Source organism: Citrus clementina, unplaced genomic scaffold, assembly GCF_000493195.1.
Source record: "Citrus clementina cultivar Clemenules unplaced genomic scaffold, Citrus_clementina_v1.0 scaffold_5, whole genome shotgun sequence".
Lineage (NCBI taxonomy): Eukaryota > Viridiplantae > Streptophyta > Magnoliopsida > Sapindales > Rutaceae > Citrus > Citrus x clementina.
Window position 1 is genome coordinate 1,961,233 of NW_006262201.1, and position 19,089 is coordinate 1,980,321.

At 33.8% G+C, this 19,089-nt stretch overlaps 2 protein-coding genes across 6 annotated transcripts; one reads left to right on the forward strand and one right to left on the reverse strand.

Annotated features, from left to right (window-relative positions):
• Positions 1 to 1,964: 1,964 nt before the first annotated feature.
• LOC18040517 lies at positions 1,965 to 7,228 on the forward strand. 5 transcript variants are annotated; one of them, XR_002905236.1, is made up of 5 exons: positions 1,965 to 2,230; positions 2,330 to 2,464; positions 3,781 to 3,876; positions 5,101 to 5,612; positions 6,470 to 7,228. XR_002905236.1 is itself a non-coding variant. In XM_024183169.1 (5 exons), the coding sequence occupies exons 2-5, from the start codon at positions 2,443 to 2,445 to the stop codon at positions 6,929 to 6,931; spliced, it is 306 nt and encodes a 101-aa protein (XP_024038937.1). In that variant the 5' UTR covers positions 1,965 to 2,230; positions 2,330 to 2,442; the 3' UTR covers positions 6,932 to 7,228. The 5 variants fall into 5 exon arrangements, 3 of the variants coding, with proteins under 3 accessions (XP_024038937.1, XP_024038935.1, XP_024038936.1); XM_024183169.1 differs by lacking the exon at positions 5,101 to 5,612 and having other exon boundaries at positions 6,470 to 6,591; positions 6,866 to 7,228; XM_024183167.1 differs by lacking the exon at positions 5,101 to 5,612 and having other exon boundaries at positions 6,470 to 6,591; positions 6,870 to 7,228.
• Positions 7,229 to 7,600: 372 nt separating this feature from the next.
• LOC112097747 (putative disease resistance RPP13-like protein 1) lies at positions 7,601 to 12,074 on the reverse strand. Its single transcript, XM_024183165.1, has one exon. It carries the CDS (start codon positions 12,065 to 12,067, stop codon positions 7,628 to 7,630), a length of 4,440 nt encoding a protein of 1,479 aa, XP_024038933.1. The 5' UTR covers positions 12,068 to 12,074; the 3' UTR covers positions 7,601 to 7,627.
• Between the last annotated feature and the right edge of the window lie 7,015 nt (positions 12,075 to 19,089).

The following is a 19,089-nucleotide window of genomic DNA, read 5'->3' on the forward strand; positions in this document are numbered from 1 at the left end:
ATAAATTTAGTTCATATCTAAATTAAGAGATGATTCATATATAGGCACATACTGAATAAAGATATTTAAATACAAGCATTCAATTTTACGATATACCTGATAATCAAAGGTTTAATGCTCAGGTTAAAAGGGAGTGAATAGAAATAAATCTAAAAAGATAAAAAGAAAAACAAGTGAACATGATAATTTATTAAATAATAAACTAAATTTATATCTATTTTAAGAAGTGTTAAATCTTTTACACTCTAAAATTTATTTTGAGCACTCATATTTTTTATCACAAAAAACTTCATAATTCCATTTACTAATAAGGATGATTCAATATAAGTAAATAGGACAATAATACTTTTGACATTCATGAAGCGCGCACACATTCATGTAAAAATCTTAAACCTTAAATTGTAGAACACTCTTCATCAAAACTCATTTAAAAGCTTTTTTTTTTTAGTTAGATTTCGAGGAGGTTCTATGGGAATGTCTAACTGCTGAAAAACAAATAAAAAAACTAGATACAAGAGTAGAATATTCTCATTAAATTTTAATTTTTTTCACAACATGGATTGCATATTATACACAAATAACTGTTCTACAAATATGTAGAAGCAATCTCAATCATCCAATTTTTTTTTCAAATTTTAACGAATATAAATTTTATATGTTGGATAACTATGGAAAATAAGATTAGGAAAATGATATTATCAACAAATAGGGAAAGCAAAGGCGGTTAATATTGGTGCAACGAATATTTTTATGGGTGTACTAAGAAAAATGAAGATAATAAAAGGAATGCTATTGGTATATTAACCGACGAATATTTTTATGGGTGTACTAAGAAAAATGAAGATAATAAAAGGAATGCTATTGGTAATATCAATAGCATTCTTTCATATGATGCACAAATTACCTTTATCACTTCTTTCATATAAATACTCATAAATTTTATCCAAATTATCAAAAAAAAAAAGAAGAAAAAAATCATATAGTTAATTTTTCTTCTTCTTTACTCCATTATTCAATAGGAGTATAATAAACTAGGAGAAAAGAGAAATTAAGGAGAAAATTAGGGTGATTATTGCAATGAAAAAAACTCAGGCAAGTGCTTATTTTTAGATACATGCGTAGAGTTGGCAAAATTTGACACGACTCGATTACCCGACACGAATACGACATAAATAAATGGGTATGGGTCATCAAATTTAACACGATTATTAAATGGGTCGGGTCCGGGTCAACACGATTTTTTTCCATGTCGGGTTTGAGTTAAAATTCTTGACCCATTTACCCGATCAATGACCCGATTATATTTTCTATCTTAAAATAATTTACATATTCTTATCATTAAAACTCAAATATTAGAGATGATTTTCTTTTTTTTTATTCTTTAAAAAGGTGAATATAAACACAGTGTTTTATTTATAAAATTTTAAATAAATTTAGAGCTTCAATAGTGTAAATGTGTAAAAATTGATAGACATGTATATTTTATAATATTGATATATAATATTATGTATATATAATTAAAACCTCAATAGTGTGAATGTGTAATATATTGATAGATATGTATATTTTATAATATCGATAAATTATGTATGTATGTATGTACATACGTATGTATGATAGTGTGTAAATATTTGATGTAACTTTTATTCAATATATAGATATTAAACGGGTTATTGGGTAATCCGATTATTTTTCTGTGTCGGGTTTGAGTCTCAATATTTTGACACTATTATTAAATGGGTCGGGTTTGGGTCGACCTAAATTTGACACGACACGACACGAACACGACCCGATGACCCGTTTTGCCAGCTCTATACATGCGTGGCATTCATTAATTTGACCAAAAATAAATGAATTTATTTGTATTTTAATCAAAATCGAGGGACATCAACAAAAATTTTCCACTCCACGTATTTATCATTTTCTCGTTAAGAAAAAAAAAATTGCATAAAATTAAGAAACCAGTAGTCACTGAACGGGAGAAACAGAGTGAAGAAGAAACCCTAGGAACAATCCTAGAAGAAGAAGAATATGATGATGAAGATACGGCCATGCCCAACGTTAAGCACAACCCTAAAACAAAAACAAAAGACAACTCTTTGGAGTCGAGCGATGCCTCTGACTCCGACTCGGATTCTAACTCAGAAGACGAAGCAAAACAGAACATTGAGCTTCAAAACTAGAGTATCAGCTGTCCAATGAACCTTCCAATTACGACACCCATGTTCAAGTAACTTCAATTCGCATACTTATTCAGTGATTTTGTGGATACTCATTTGCTTGTTGTTTCTTAATTGGGTTGCGATAAAAATGGCTTTTTTTTCTTCAGTATATAAAGGTTTTGAGAAAAATGGGTGAGATAGAGAAGCTGAGACAAGCTAGGGAAGCGATGAAACAGATTTTTTCCATTGACTCCTGCTAGGTGGCAAGAATGGGCGAGAGATGAAGCCTCTATTTCAACTGGGTATCTGTCATTTCCTTTTTGCAGTGGTTTTCGATTTTTTGAACAAATATTTTTTTCGCTTAGAGATATAGATGTTTATGTTCGTTATTTGCTTATGTAAAAAGGAACAAAACCTGCTTAAAAGGTATTAAAGAAAGAAAAAGAGAACCAATTTGAAGAAGGGGATACTTATAGTGGGATTTCTATTCTTTGGGGTTTAATTGATGGGAGAAGAAACACCTTATATGTTTACAGAATTAGACATTCGATCGCTGAGTTAGTTGAGGAAGATATTTAATCACAATGTATGATGTTGTTTCTGTTGGCCTCAGCTAATTGTTAAGATTTCATACTTTCATTCAACAATGCAATAGACTTTGGTTGGGTCTACCTTAGTTGGGTGTTCTGAGGAACCAATGAGTGTCTTGAGAAAACTTGGGTGGAGTGTGGATCATTTTCAGGATTCAGTTTCCAAGAAAGCAAAAACGAAGTCGGAGTCGTAGTTTAAATTAATTTATGTTTTTGTCTTTTTCTGTGAGCCCAGTGAGCTTTTGTTTTCACTTTGTTCTCTTTTGCTTCTTTCCCTCCTTTTCCTGCTGTTTCTTGACAATCAAGCAGATCAGGATTAAGTGTTTACTTTTGGTGTAATTATTCACCCTAACTTGAATAATACATAGTTTTAGTGCTATCAAAATAGGAAGTGAATTAATATCTGAAGCTGACTTGGGAGTGGAATGTGTGTTAGTAAAAATATGCTATTATGGTAGATAGATTTGCATTTTAGGTAAGACAAATAATTACCGCTGTTAATTTATTTCAATAAGTTCGTACATCATTCGATAATAAGTCGAAGATTTTAATGGTTTTGTTTCCTGAAAATTTGTCATCAGTGCATGGACAAAGTTCAATGGATGAACTTCTCTTAGTTAATTCGAGTTCTTTAAGAAACACTAATCTTGCTCTGTACTTTGGAGTATTTTAATAATTGATGTTAAGATTTGCTAATGTGAAAAGGAAGAAAACCTGCTTAAAGGTATTAAAGAAAGAAAAAGAGAACCAATTTGGAGAAGGGAATCCTTATAGTGGGAGTTCTATTCTTTGGGGTTTAATTGATGGGAGAAGAAACAGCTTATATGTTTACAGACATAGACATTTGATTGCTGAGTTAGCTGAGGAAGGTAATTAATCACAATGTTTGATGTTGTTTCTGTTGGCCTCAGCTAATTGTTAAGATTTCATACTTTTTTCTGGTTTTTCATAACTGTGACCTAAAGCTTAATGTATACTTTGATAATTACATAATCGGCTTCTTGCTGATATTTGGCTTTAATTTGTAGACCTGAGGCTCTTTTGGGAGTTGGGAAGATTTACGAAAGAGGAGTTTCTGATTAGCTGGTTTGTTCTCTTTATGCCTACAGAATTTGAGTTCACTGGTAAGCTTGATTCACCTTGTTTTGATTTACTACCAAGAGGTGTTAACAGTTCATCATGCACAAAAAGAGGTGGGGGAAAAAAGAAATCTTCTTGCTAGATACATAAATTTAATAGTTGAATCATTTTCAACCAAAGAAATGTGCTGAAGAGCAGCATTTTCGTTTATATCAAAGTTCAATTGCATCTTATATCATCTGTTTACATCTCCTTTGTGGTAAATAAAGTCCTTGATGATGACAATAAGAATCACAGAAGAAGTTGTTAATTTCATATCTGGAGATTTTCATCATAGTAGTTCATTGAAAGTGAAGACAGCTGAGTACTGCTTTTTCTGATGCAGTCTGTCCCTCTTTGGTGTGTTTATTTGAAATTTGTGCACGAATATGATCCATCTATACAAGAATGTCCCTAATAAAATATCACAAAGGTGCCTAATACAGTGAAATTAACATATTCAGCTCATGAGATTGCCATTATATATATTGAAAAAGAAATTAATATAAGAAACTGAAAATTAATTGACACTGGATCAAATTGGATTGTTAGTTGTTAATTATGATGGCAATATAATCTTGGTCTTTTAATTATCATCTAGGTAATGCATGTGCACTTTCATTTGTGAGAGAGAAAATATTTGACAATCACGAAAACAACAACAATTCACTCCCATAAACAACATAATAGATGCATGGTCTATATTGCAAGTCTTTTTATGATTTTAATTAAAAGAGAAAATGCAAAGGACATATTATATATAATTGAATGTTCTCCTTGATAATTAGTCAAAATAACACCAATCTGGCTAACTAATACAATCATCATAATTATCCAATTTTCATTTTAATTATGTCCAATCATGCTAATTTAATAAAGAACACTGAATACATGAGTATTTATATGTTCAACAACTTTGGCTGAGTATGAAAAATATAAGAGCTGCATTTATGCTTTGTCTTATTAAGTAGGACATGACCATATTATGTTGCATTTGTCAGAAAACTGAAAATTATCGAAAAAGGATCTTAAAAGCGAGGTGTTAAATTGTGAGCTTAAAAATGAGTTTTAGAAGTTTCTGACATGTTGGTTTGTATCCTTGATTGTAAATGCCCCGTCAGTGTCTGGATGAAACAGGAGAATATGACATCTGTGTATTGTCTTTTACTTCCAGTAAGTGAATCACATGTTCTTCACGTGATTTGACATACTTTATACGGATTTAGCAGTTGTTTTGGTCACTTATTGAAGCACAAGTTAAGCACGTGATTCAAGGTTGTTAACTGACCATTGTAAGGCGGGAAAATTCTGGGTTTCTTACAACAAACCCAGAAGGCAGCTGGCGAGTGGGAGATGTTTCTAGATTCTTCATGATCTGTATATATAGTCTTAGAGGCTATAGTTGAGCCATATGAAAAGCTTGTAACTTCTTAATGTTTGTAGCTTGTTCTTGGTAATTGCTCTGACGATGGAAGTGAGTTAAAATGATATCAACTTTTATTTATGGACAGGTTAAGAAAATTTTTGAGTTCCTGAAAAATGGCTTCCATGAGATCAGCAGTTCTTTGGATTTATCTTTCGAATATGATTTGGTTGCTGATGAGAAAATTCCATTCCTAGCTGATCTTGCCAGTGTTCTAAATGAGCATTCCTTTTTCCCATATGAGTTGGAACCAAAACATTCAGGAATATGATTGCTGACTTCATGAAAATGTACCACCATATTCCACTAAATGCTGATGTGAGAAAACCTTCACCACTCATCTGTTTTTTTACTTCTCTGGACAAGTAATTTTTATATTGTCTGTCCTAGATTCTGTTTTCCCTGATGCAATATTTCAGTTTCTTTGCACGTGAACTTGGAGCATTCATATTAGTTTAGGAGTGAATCTATTGGTCATTTACTTGTTTGTAACAAATAACGTATGAAACAATCTTGTTATTTTTTATTCTCAATATGTAGAGCTCTATGGACCAATTGCCTGTCTTCTGTTATCCTCATTAGAATTTCTTCAGACTACTTCCACTTCATGCTATTTGTGATAATTTGTATTGTTTTTGTGGTCTTTCTTATGTCTGTTGGACAAATACTGTAATATGAAATTTTATCTAATGGTGTCCTTTATTCCTTTTGCATCCTGTCCCCTCTAGTAGTTAAATGTATTTTTGGATTTGTCAATTTATTTGATTTGATGAAATCTTGATTCTCATGTTATCTATCTGTTTATCCAACTTGACCATGGAATGTGTTGTTGCTGTGAGTTACGCTGCACGTGCTTGTTATTCGTCTAGTCCTTTTATGTAAACATACGGGTTTGGATGTACTCGTCTATATACTGGACCTGAGATATTTGCACCTGACCTACTTATTGATGTACGTGTAAAATGAAGAACTTTTTGAGATCTGGAATGGATCAAGACTTGCAATTTTTATTTGTAGATTTTCCACTCTCCAGTCCAATTATAAAAGACAGTTTGTGAATGCTGCATGAATAAACTAGCCAAACTTAAAGATGCTTAATTGCCTCTTTCTCTTCTTTCGTATATGAGGTAAAACAATCCACATTCCTAACTTTTCTTCTCCACTTGTTTCTCAAGAATGTTGTCTTTCCTTCAAGAGCTGTGTGGCAATTGTGAATGCTCTTCGATTGTTTTCACCTCTCCTCGAACATCTAACCAGACACTTACCGAAGCAATGGTTAACAAGTTTAGCAATCAAGGTAGGATCTATTTCTGATTTATTTTTGTGTTATTTTTGACATAGTTGAAGATGTCATTTTTTGGCAGATTTTCTTTGCTATTCTTGGAACAAGTAAATAGTGCTTATTGCCTTGTTTGCACACATACTAGTCTAGACACACCACAGAAGTTTTTGGATGATGAAATATCAGATAGGAACTCAGCACATTGTTTACCTGTTGCCTTTATTCCTCAAGTGACAGTAAAAACTAGTAATTGCAGTAGATGATATATTTAATGAAAATTACTGGGCAGTCAGACTTTTGTGTTGACATTGAAGGGGGAGATGGACAAAAGTCGAAGGAATATAATGAGTGCTGAGTTGGAACATGTTAATGCTCATTTGGAAAATGGGTGAGGATCACAGTGCCAAAGCTTGCAGCCTAAGGTTATCAACATTGATGAAGAGGCTGCTGGTAATTCTTCCGGTGAAGATATTAACGCCACGAAAGCTTAAATGTAATTGATTAAAGGAAGAAGCGCTTGCTTTGCTTGATGTGCTATTCGTTTATGATCTTTTCCTGGTTTTGTTGTGAGATGTTTCTCTTTGGATTTTCTGTTTATTGTACTTTGATGGGTTTTTGAGGATGACTTGTATGTATTAACAACAATTAAGTGCTTTTTATATATCCCTAGTCCTACAGCACTAAAAAAGAAATTAATACGCTTGGTTTATTGTTAATAAAATATATATATATATATATATAAGCGGACGCTGTATAACAATAGACACACGGCGCATACATAAAATGTAAATAATTTTTAAATATTAAACATTTAAAATAGTCAAGCATATTAACAATTTACAATTTAGATTATATGTAGACGAAATAATGGTAATAACAATAAAGTACTTTTTATAAAGTCCTACAATAGTAAAAGAATTAATGAGCTTGGTTTTTATTAATAAAAACCAACAGAAACAACACCCGATTTAAAAAAATTACATACACAAAGACACCCGATTTAAAAAAATAATTACAATGCTAACAATAAAATAATTCAATCGTCCCCTGATCAATCATCAAAAATCCATTTGTTATCTATTTCAACAAGAGGTATATGGGTTAACAAGTCCCAATATTGTCCTCCATCCTTTCTGCACTTCTCTGCTATCAACGAACATCCATAGATCCATAATTGCAAAAGTGAGGAAGGCAGGCCCTTCTCCGGAAAGTATTTGAGCTTGGGACAATCCTTGAGATATAAACGAGTGAGGTTTTGAAGATCAACAATTGAAGAAGATAGGCGTTCCAGATTTGGAAAAGCTTCAATCGACAGAGATGTTAGAGAGGCAGGAAGAGGAAGCGCGGTCCCTAATCTTTTGTCCTCTAGTGCAAATGACACCATGTCGTCATCACATCCTTTGATTGTGAGTTCTTGCAGAGAGAAGAATCTGTGAAATCCCCGGCCCCGCTCAATCATTGACTTCCAAATCTCCATATTACCCCAAATACAAAGTGACCGAAGGTTGGTGGGAAGGCCATCTTCTTCAAGGCTTGGAAGCTCACCTCCTATTCCTATTGTTAAGTATTGAAGAGTGCTCAGATTATGCAATCCCTTGGGTAAGGCCTCTAGTCTCTTACAATCATATATCCGCAGCTTAGTGAGTTTCGCACAAGGCAATCCCCCTTCGGGAAAGGACACTAGATTTCCACACAACTCAATTGTAATCTCTTGAAGCAGCCGGAGATTATGTAAACCACTCGGTAAAATCTTCAGATTTTCACAATTAATAATACTGATTGTTTCAAGAGATGTGTTGTTGTCCAACCTTTCTGCTATTGACTCCAGCTTTGAACATCGCCAAACTAAAAGGGACTTAAGAGACGGAGGTAGATTGCCAACTTCAAGGGACTCAAGCGTGGCAGGTAACTCGTTTTTTGAAAATATACATGTCAGTGATGGACAATTGAAAACAAACAACTCCTCGAGAAGAGATGAGGTGTACCTTCCGCTGCTGCTGCTACACTGGATGCCCTCTTCCACTGTCAAAGTCCTTATATTATCGCAACACCAGATCGTCAACCCCTTAAGGCTCGATGGTAGCTGGACAGCAGCAATATATGTCAACGAATGGCAGTCCTCAATATTCAAGATCTCGAGAGACGAATTGGTGTCGCACATCCATGCCTCTGGTAACGATTTCAGTGCATCACAATGCATAATCTTAATTTTCTTCAACTTGGAAGGCAGAGCAACCTCAGGAAAGGAAACAAGGGAACTGCACTTGTAGATTTCTATCTCTCTCAAGGAACTGAGGCTGAGCGATGATTGTGGCAGCTTCACAAGGCCTTCGCAATCTCTCAATTCTAGATATTCAAGTCTGCATGACAACTCGCAGAGCTGCTGTTGTTGGTCTTTCTCTTCCTCCGCCACCAAGGATTGAAGTTTGGGACAGCTGTCAATCGTCAGGCTTTTGAGAGAGCAAATGTCTTGCAGTAATTCGTTATGACTCGTCCATATATATGTCTGCTCTTTCATATTTTCTATCTCCAATTCTTCCAATTTTGGTAGTTGCGGCTTCAATGGCCCTGCAAGAAACACTTGATTTGATGTTTCTCGACAAACCACCGAATTCTGTGACCCGAGATGATCAGTTGCACTTCTCCACACAACCTTTTTACATCCACCAATTTCAAATTTGCAAAGAGCTGGAAGACTTGCAACTGAAACTAGCAATTCTTCACATCCTTCAATTACAAGTATCTCCAATGCGGGAAGGTGTTCTGGAAATGTTCCTTGCAGCTTAGAACAGCTTAAAATGTGAAGCTCTCTCAATTTAGGAAACCGTTCAACTCCTTGACTAGATCCATGAGGAATCCAGTCTTCCCACTCTTGCATGTCTTCAAAACGAAGAGTCTCCAAGCATGGAAATGGAATTGGAGCGTCATTCCCATAGAACTCCGAACCCAAACTCCTTACTCTGCTCATTCTACGTACTGCAAGATGCTTTAGAGAGGGTAGTTGGCCGACTGACGGCAGGGCAGTACACATGTCACAATTTTCAAATTTTAGGGTCACCAAATTTGAGAATGAGGAATCTCCCAACCAAGTTGGAAATTTCATACCTCCATAGCCTTTGATACAAAATTGCTCCAGATTTGTATGAGGTTTTAGCATGTCAAGCACGCCCATTTCAGTTTCTGCCTCCCTTGAAGATGAACCATCGGTACTGCAAGTCCAATTAAGCGATAATTCTTTCAGATTCTTCTTTCCATCCAACCGAGCCTCCTTTGCATCACCAATGTCTTTTACATTCTCTAATTTTGAAATTTTAAGTGTCCCCTGAAGATGGATCAATGACTTTAGCTCTCGTAACCCAGAACCATTGTCTTTTCCCACAGCAAAATTACACAACGTCTGAAGACAAGTCAGCTTACCAATTCCTAGTGGCATTTCCTCCAACGAATCTGTATTTGAATTATTGAGATGATGCAATTTGGTGAGGTTTCCCATGTCTGCACACAACTTCTTCAGTAGCTTACAGCCCTCCAACAGAAGGGTGTGCAAATTGTAAAGCTTGCTGACTGATTCAGGCAGAGTTTTAATCTCAGTTCCAGACAGGTTGAGGTACCTTAAATACCTCAAATCACCAACTGAATCCGGCAGCTCGGAGATGCGATATCCACGCAGAGAGAAGACCCTTAAGCTTTGGAGTTTGAACAACTTAGGAAGAATGCTATGAGCCAAGTATCCACGCGCACTATTTGACAACATCAGTGGTAAAAAATTTCGCAAATGTTGGATATCATACAATTTCTCAAACCTTTTAACGCCGTCACATTCTCCACAAATATATGATAGATGACGAAGATTTCTTGAAAAACTTTGCTGCTTGTTAACCTCTGAGATATACTCCATTCTGAAGTACATTTCCCCAGCAGCCCATTGAGCAAGGTCGTTGACGAGGTCATGCATCACAAATCGTGATCTACTGCTGCTTGATTGCTGGAAAAAAGATCTTGCACGTAGCTCTTGAAAGAACTTTCGACCTAGATCTTCACTAGGATTCCCGCTCTCTCCGTGATCCAAGAAACCCGAAGCACACCATAATAAAATTATCTCCTCCTCTTCAAATTCGTAATCCTTTGGTAACAATGAGCAGTATGCAAAGCATTGTTTCAAAGTTGGAGGAAGATAATAATAGCTCACTGCAAGGGCTGGTATAATGCGACATCTCTCTTGTGGTAATTCCCATATCTTGCTACTAAGCACATCTTCCCACTCACGTCTGTCATGTTTTCCACGTAAAAGTCCTCCCAGTGCTTTTGCTGCCAAGGGCAAGCCATTGCATTTTATCACTATCTTCTTGCCAATGTCCTCCAATGACTTATGAGAACTGAAATCTCTCGTTCCCAAAGAGTGCTGAGCAAACACAGACAGACAATCCTCAGTTGACAAGTTTTTCAATTCATAAGCTTGATCCGGGCTCATGATTTTTGCAACCTCTTGATTGCGAGTAGTGACAACAATCTTACTTCCCTGTGCGCCAGCTTCAAATGGAAGGCTGAGGTCGACCCAATCAGTGTAATCCTCATTCCACACGTCGTCCAAAACTAGCAAAAACTTCTTTCCAAACAGGTGTTTCTTCAATTTCTCTTGAAGCAAATTTAAGTCCTGATTATCCACATTCTGGTCAGCAGCAATGGAAATTAGGATTGATTTTGTAAGCCTGAAAACATCAAAATCATCAGAGACGCAAGTCCATGCCTTGAGATCAAAATGATCCTCCACCTGCTTATCATTATAGACAAGCTGAGCAAGAGTGGTTTTACCCAGCCCGCCCATACCTATAATAGGAATAACAGAGAATCCACCATCATTTCTTGAATCATCCTTCAACAACAATTCAACAATTTCCTTCTTTTCTGTTTCCCTGCCAGAGACCTTGGCTTCATTCACCAAAGAGGTTGTCTCTAGCCTTTGACTGGCTTTTTTGGACCCTCCAGCTGAACTTACGTTCAAACCCAGCGAGTCTTTCTGTGTCACAATATCTTGAAATCGGTCGTTGATCTCTTTGATTTTGGACATCATGGCGTAATCGAACTGAATCGATTGTGGAGTAAAAGTGGTGCAGCAAGTAGGAATGAGCTTCCGAAACTTACTTGTTCTTGTACGACTGCTACTGGGTTGATCCTGAGCAGCAGCTGGATCTCCATTTCCAAGCAGCAACTTCCTCCGTAAAGCCTCAGTTTGAAACTCATCCAACAAGTCTTCAACATCATAAGCCAAGTCCTGAAGCTTGCCAAGCCACTTCTTCACAAACTGATTAGTCGTCTTCTTCTCCTCAGCATCATCAAGCACCGCCTTGATCATCTCCAACATATTCGCCCACTTCATCAGATCGGCCTTGATTTGCTCTTGGCGTGCAAAAAACAGAATCCCCTCTGAAGCTAACTTATTGACCAGCAAATCAACGGACGCCTTAAGGATTGCCTCTCCGATGATTGACATTTTTTTTTCTCTCTTCTCTCTTTTTTTTTTTTTTTTTTGGGGCAAAGAAAGAAGCAGAATTTTGAGTTTTGAAAAGCAAAATGAGAAAATTGAACAGAAACTGTGAAGGGTCAAGCAAAATGCAGGTAACAAGTCTTCCACTTGTTGTTTATTCCAGGAAAGGGAAAATAAAAACAGAGCCCACCACCCATTAATAATTTAGCAATTTACCAATCACCAACCACCACCACTTGTTACCAGATTCAATAAATATAAAATTGCACGTTGATATTTGTAGGGCCAAGCAACATTAATCCAATGTCTGGTAAATGCTGAATAAAGAGGAAAATGGAATGTATCTACTACGGACCTTCGCTTTACAAGTCTTCAAAGTCATAATAATTACTTTATTTATTGAATTAATTTTCATGCTAAAATGAAGACTTAAAAGTATACTACAATATTTTATAATCACAATGATAATTTTAACAATCATGTTATATTAATGTCGTGTAAAAATAATTTATAATAAAATTTTAGCCGAATATAGTAAATTCGACTTATTTATTACATATATATATTTCATAAAATAATAACACAATTAATATGTTATCAATCAAATAGAAACTCTAATGATTGAATAATGATATTACTGGTATTTATAAATTTCTAAGACGCGATAATTATGTGGGGGACATATATTTATGGTTATAGAAAATGGCGGTAAAAATGGTACAAATCTAATATAATAAAAATGTATAAACTGTAGTAAATTAATGTTTACTTCAAAGGACGTTATAAATATCGCTTTCCTTAATACGTTATTTGCTCCCATTGATTGAGTTATGCATATGGATTAAGCAAATATGCATCTAAGATACAATAAAGCATTGATTTGTTTGTTTACGTTTTACATCAATGAAAGCAACACATGAATATTCTTGAATGTTATAAGCCTAACAAGAATTAATATATTATTCTTACAAGAAAATAATATGTTAGATATTTGATGCATAAAAAATAAATGTTAATCGATGAAATTCTTTTAAAGAAAGAGGACTACCAAAAAAAATGGTGTAGGATAATTTTATTCATGTCTAATTGACATTTATTTTTTATGAATGTAGGGGTATTTTGGTAATTTTATGGACACAAGCGTTATATGTTGTGGATAGATGTTCGTTTTGAACTACATTGCGTGTGGTTAGTCGTATTTCACATTTATGAAAAGTAATTATGTTGTTTCCTTGATTAGGAGAAACTGCGAATGAGAACCAAGCCGTTGATATGAACAATAGTCGAGTTTAAGTATTGTCACTATGAGTGAAATATGCAAACCCATTTTCATATTTTATTATGATTTTAGAGTGTAGTAAACCATATTTGAAAAATAAGATTTTAATGCTCTAATTTAATGATTTCTAGAATAAATTTGATTTACGTATTGGTACATTATTCAAAATTTTATGATTATTGGTTTTCCCTATCGATTTTGAGTAATGCATAATGGTACTTTGAAGAAAAGAAAAGTAAATTTAATGTTAATGGAAAGAAAAGAAGACTTAATGTACGATTAAAAATGTGTTATTTATGTGTATAAAAATTTGTTATTAAAAATCATGAGACAAGACCTTCTCCATTTAGTTACAATGATACAGATAAGATGAGAGCCCTTTGGGACCCCTCTGAACACATAGAGAGGTTAATAGGTTGTGGTTTTTAGCGCTTTTGCCCTTTGGAGGCTTATGCATGCTGTATGATAACAAAAAAAGATTTAAGATACAGATAAGATAGAGGCTTTTGGGTCTGTCTAAGTGCACATAGAAGCTTGGGTGCTTTTGTCCTTTAAGGACTATTTTATGCATGTAGTATGATGAGATATGATGATATACATGAGATACTTCATTGATCTATCCTTTGTAGCTGCAGGCATGACAATGCCCGCATAGTATGTCATTGCACTGCCCATATGCGGTCCAGGTACGACAAGATCATTTACTTGTTTAGTGACAGTTTAAGAATAAAGTATTCTATGTTATCTTTTGATATGATTTTCATGTGTATTACGTACAGTATAATGTATTCTTCACTGACAATTGTTTGATTTAAAGTTTGAATAATTTAACTATGTGCTTACTTATAGATTAGTAAAGTTGGTATGTCGAAAAAATATGATCATCTTTAAAGTAAGTTATTTTCAAAAGATGTTATCCACTCACTGAGCTTACTAATTTTTATATTAACATTATTTTATTATATTTTTCCCCCCGTAGAAGGATGCAGGTACACCAATCGACCGACCGACTGTAGTTATTTTGAATTTTTGTTCATGTGATGGCACCAGGAGAAATAGATGGTATTATGCATTTTGATCATCTCATTTTGGAATGTATAATTGTATTATGATTTGATGATTATGGATGTTTAATATATATTGAAATCAGATATATTATAATATTTTGATATTGGAGATGTTTGGGTGTTATTTGGTATTTTGGTTGAGAAGGTTGATTGATGGAACTGCTTATATATTAAACTATGTTAGGAGTGCTTGTATAAATTTGCAATTTTGGGATTGTTATATTTATAAGGGAAATAATTACCGAATTTTTGGTAGAATTAAATTATTATCAGTCAAGTTAGACGATATCAAATGGACCCGCATGGAGTTCGAGGCGAGTCGTTTCAAATCAAGTCCTTTATAAAGCTCACTCACCCCTTGTTAGCTCTCATTCGTTACAAGCATCTATCTATCAATATATCAATCAATGCTTACATTTTCTTTCCTCTTATACATCAAAATGAAGTTCATCTTGGCAACCTTGCTGTGGCATTATTATTGTCAATAGTATAGAACGTTTACAATTATCATCTTCTGGTTGACCAAACCTGTAGCGACGTTCCATTCGGAGCCAACTGTGTGGCCTCAGTCAGCGCGAAACTCTCTTTAAAACCCGATGTTGAAATTAAACCAAAATGAAATCCTCGGCGCAGCAATAACTGTACTGAAGGAATGCGTTATTCAAGCTAGGAAAGACTATTCTAAAGCGCATGAAATTAGTAAAGACAACTATGAACAGAGCGTGCTCATGGCTTCCATTGAAGAATACAATAAAGTCGTAGAAGCTTGCGACAAAGCAATTGAACCAGCTAAGGTTGGCGATTTTGACGTCGCAAAAACGGCAGCTGATGAAGCCGACCTGAGCGTTTCTCGCGCTGACGCATACAACACCGAGAACGCGAACCTGAAACATGTCAATTTGAACTTGAAAATTGCTTCTAAAAATACAGTGGCCATAGCCATCAAGGCTCTTAGTAATCCTGGTGCTGAAAGCGAAAATTAAAATAAGGAGAGTACAATTACTTAATTTAATTGATCATGATTTCATATTTCTTTCATCATCGATCTTTGTCTTTTTTATCTTTTTTGATATGCAAACCAATTATATTCTTTTTTATGATATTGTTGGAGAGAATAATAATAATAATGTGTGCACTTTGAAGCAGCTTTCTGCTTATGTTGTAATGAATAATTTTTTAATTGGTTGATTGAATTATTTGATGCTTTTATTTATTTAATTACGTGATGATCATGCATGACTAATTAAGTGGATTCATAGAATTGGAAAAATCAAATAATGACATAAACAAAATAATAAATCAAAACGATTAATTGATTGTCTTCATGTGTGTTAATCAACAAATGCAAAGATTAATTATCAATTAATCAATACATAAATATATGTTGACTTAATTTTTGTCAATCAATCAAATTTTCTAATCACAATTGTATCGTTTCTGCAAAAACTTTTTCTCACAAGGTAATAGATTGTAGTATTTCATACCAAATTAAAAATTGTCCGTGTTACTGATGAAAATCATGATAACATTATTAGAGAGCTTTTTTTTTTCTTTTTTCCCTTCCCTTTTTTTCTGTTTTGTCCTTTGTTTGATTGGGCGTAATGAAACAGATATAACAAGGGACCAAGCATGACCTATATGTATATCTTCATCAACAAACAAGGAACCAATGGATTGAATTTGATGTGTCACAGCACAATAAGTTAAATCTTAAATTTGGACAGACAAGCAAATATAGAAGCATCTAATCCACCAAAGGATAGACATGGGACTTGACATGAAAATAAATACAGACACAAACATAAACATTTACTCCTCCAATGATTGTTTCAATATCTTTATCCTTGATATTTGCTCACTTTTATAAAATATAAATCTGCTGGTAAATTTTTTGTACCTTAAACAGTTTTCTGACTTATGAGAAAAAAACTATTTTAAAAAAATATTGCAGAGAAAAAAAAAAAAAAAACCTGCTAAAGAGACAAAATAATGTCAGACGTGCATTGGTTCTGGGCATTCCGGCATTGTTTCCTCAGGTGAAGCTGCCCATATGAATGCTTGTTTACGACATGGAAACACATCGTGTGCTGCTGCTTCCAATGCATCAGACCTCACCTATACTAACAACAACAAATAGATGAATAATCTAATCAGAGGTGATTGTACATATACCGACAATAGGGTTTATTTTAACTATGACACAATTGCACAACTAATTCCCATATTAAGGCTCAATTTAGGACTGGTTCGGCAATTAAAAAGTGTTTCGTAAGGACTTTCAATTATGATTTGGAAGTTAAAGATAATTTTACTCAACAATTGTTTGATGAAATTGTATTAGATCTTGGCCAGGACTTGACCGAGTGTTTTCAATCAGCTTTCTTTGGCTAGTCACTCAAGTTTAAGCCCTGTAAGTGGTATGAACCTAAGAAATTGATTCAGGCTTTTTGCACCACCCCACAACTTACTATTTTTTCAAATATATTTACTTTAAAAATCAGGGCATCTTGATAGGCACCCCTCCATGTTAAGTTAAATGAATATCGGTGGGTGAGGTTTATAATAATAGACAGCAATAAGATACCACAACTTCTTTATGGACATGCAATCCATCGGTCGCAGCAGAACTAGCTGACAGCGCCTGCAGGGAACATGCAATTATATTTTGATCAGTGTTCACGAAGCTAAAGCAGTGTAAATAACAGATCATGGCTCAATTAATTAATTACCTGAAGGTGAGTAAATAATTGAGAATGAAATTATATTATTAAGCAAAGACATAAGCTAAATTACCCCATTTATCTGTTTGAATCTCGTCTTAAGAGCAAATGGCGGCACTGACGAGGCTTGCTCAGTTTCGCCCTGCATGGCTGCATGTCTGATAAGAGTGGAAAAATAGTGCCTTTAGCTAAATCGTAGAATGTTAAATCTGATGCTACTGAATATGGAGAGTGATTCATATACACGGTCTTCATGAATATATAGTTGTTAATTACAGGAGAAGTTGCAATATGAAGTTAATTTGAAATTTATATTTCTCACCTCGAATAATTTCTAGTAAATCGCTGATTCGATAAGGTTAAACTTTCTTTATGATCATCATCATCTTCTTGGTCTTCGCCTTCCGATGTTCCTATTTCTGATGTTTCTCCACATTTTCTTCCTCTTTTAACAACTTTCGTTGAAGATTTTGACAGAAATATCATTGTGAGAAGAGTATTTCTAAAGTTTACAACTTGGAAATGAGACCTTATGTGATATGTACATGAAGGATAGAGTACATGTCAGTATTTATAAGAAACAATGTGATGGTTTTAAAGAAACTAAATAAAGTTTATTATTTAATAAAAAGTCAAATACAAATCCCGAAGAATCCGCTGTATAATCGGACAAAATCTAGAAAACATAGTCACTTTTAATAAAAAGTTAAATACAAATCCCGAAGAATCCGCTATATAATCTGATAGAATCTAGAAAATGGAGGTACATGCATTGCAATATCATTACTTTGTACGACTGGATTATTTTTACAAATTTTTTTCCAAAGAAACTAATAAAATTTATTATTTAATAAAAAGTCAAAATACAAATCCCGAAGAATCCGCTGTATAATCTGACAGAATTTGGAAAACGGAGGCACATGCATGGCAATATCATTACTTTGTACGACTGGATTATTTTTACAAATTTTTATCCAATCCCTTGTTTGATGCCTGTAAATCAATATTTAAATGTAGAGTTATTTTGTTATGTTATTTGATTTTAACTATTAATGTGAATATTGGAATATATATTTATATTGAACTAATAAAATAATTGTATAAAAACATTTGAATAAACTTAATTATGAATTATGAATTCATGATGTAAGGTAGCGTTTGTTTTTTAATCTAAAATCTTAGTGAGTCTGAATTTAGCTAAAATCTGAATAGATTTGAATTGCATATGTCTAAATGGCATGTTTGTTTTCTCTTTTTTGATGTCTGAATGTAAGTGACATCTTTTTTTTTATAAATAAAAAAAATCTGAAATATGATTATTTAACATTTATATTCTTGTAAGAATTATTTATACTTATTATAAATTTTAAGATTTAAATATGTGCACGTTACAATTAAAATCAAAGATATGTAGAATTGAGTAATTGATCTTTAAATAAAAATATTATTATATTACTCCAAATACAAAATTGAATCAAACTTATTATACTTCAAAATTTAAATTTAATTTTATAATTTACATCATCTTTTTTACCATTTAAGATTGTAAAAGCCCATTCGCCCAAACCTAGTCTTAATTAGCTGTACTTAAGTGTAAAGGCCCATATGTTCTTAAGAAATGTTAAGAGTTTTCTTAGACCCATAAGTGAATGGATATGTGTAATGCCCTCAACTCCAAGCCAGAGTTATAACTGTTGGCAGATCTGTGTAATCCTTTTAAAATCGTTCTCTAATTATATTAAAAGACAAAATAAATCTAATTAAATTCTTATATTTCTCTCTCTATAAGTTTCTTTTTCTAATGGAAAAAGGACATCTACACCCCTAAAGTTTGAAAAAATGATCATCAACACCCCTATGTTTTCAAAGATGGACACCAAGACTCCCTTTTGATGATTATACCCTTTATCTCTATTATCTCAAAAGAATTAACTCTAATATTTTACAATAAATAGAAATATG

Bases quoted from the DNA above. Each gene is read 5' to 3' on its own strand.
- LOC18040517 (XM_024183167.1), top strand. From the start codon at position 2,443: ATGAAGCCTCTATTTCAACTGG. The intron at 3,877-6,469 runs GTAAGCTTGATT...TTGTTTCTCAAG, and splicing joins TACAGAATTTGAGTTCACTG to AATGTTGTCTTTCCTTCAAG. The intron at 6,592-6,869 runs GTAGGATCTATT...CTGGGCAGTCAG, and splicing joins TAACAAGTTTAGCAATCAAG to ACTTTTGTGTTGACATTGAA.
- LOC112097747 (XM_024183165.1), bottom strand. From the start codon at position 12,067: ATGTCAATCATCGGAGAGGCAATCCTTAAGGCGTCCGTTGATTTGCTG.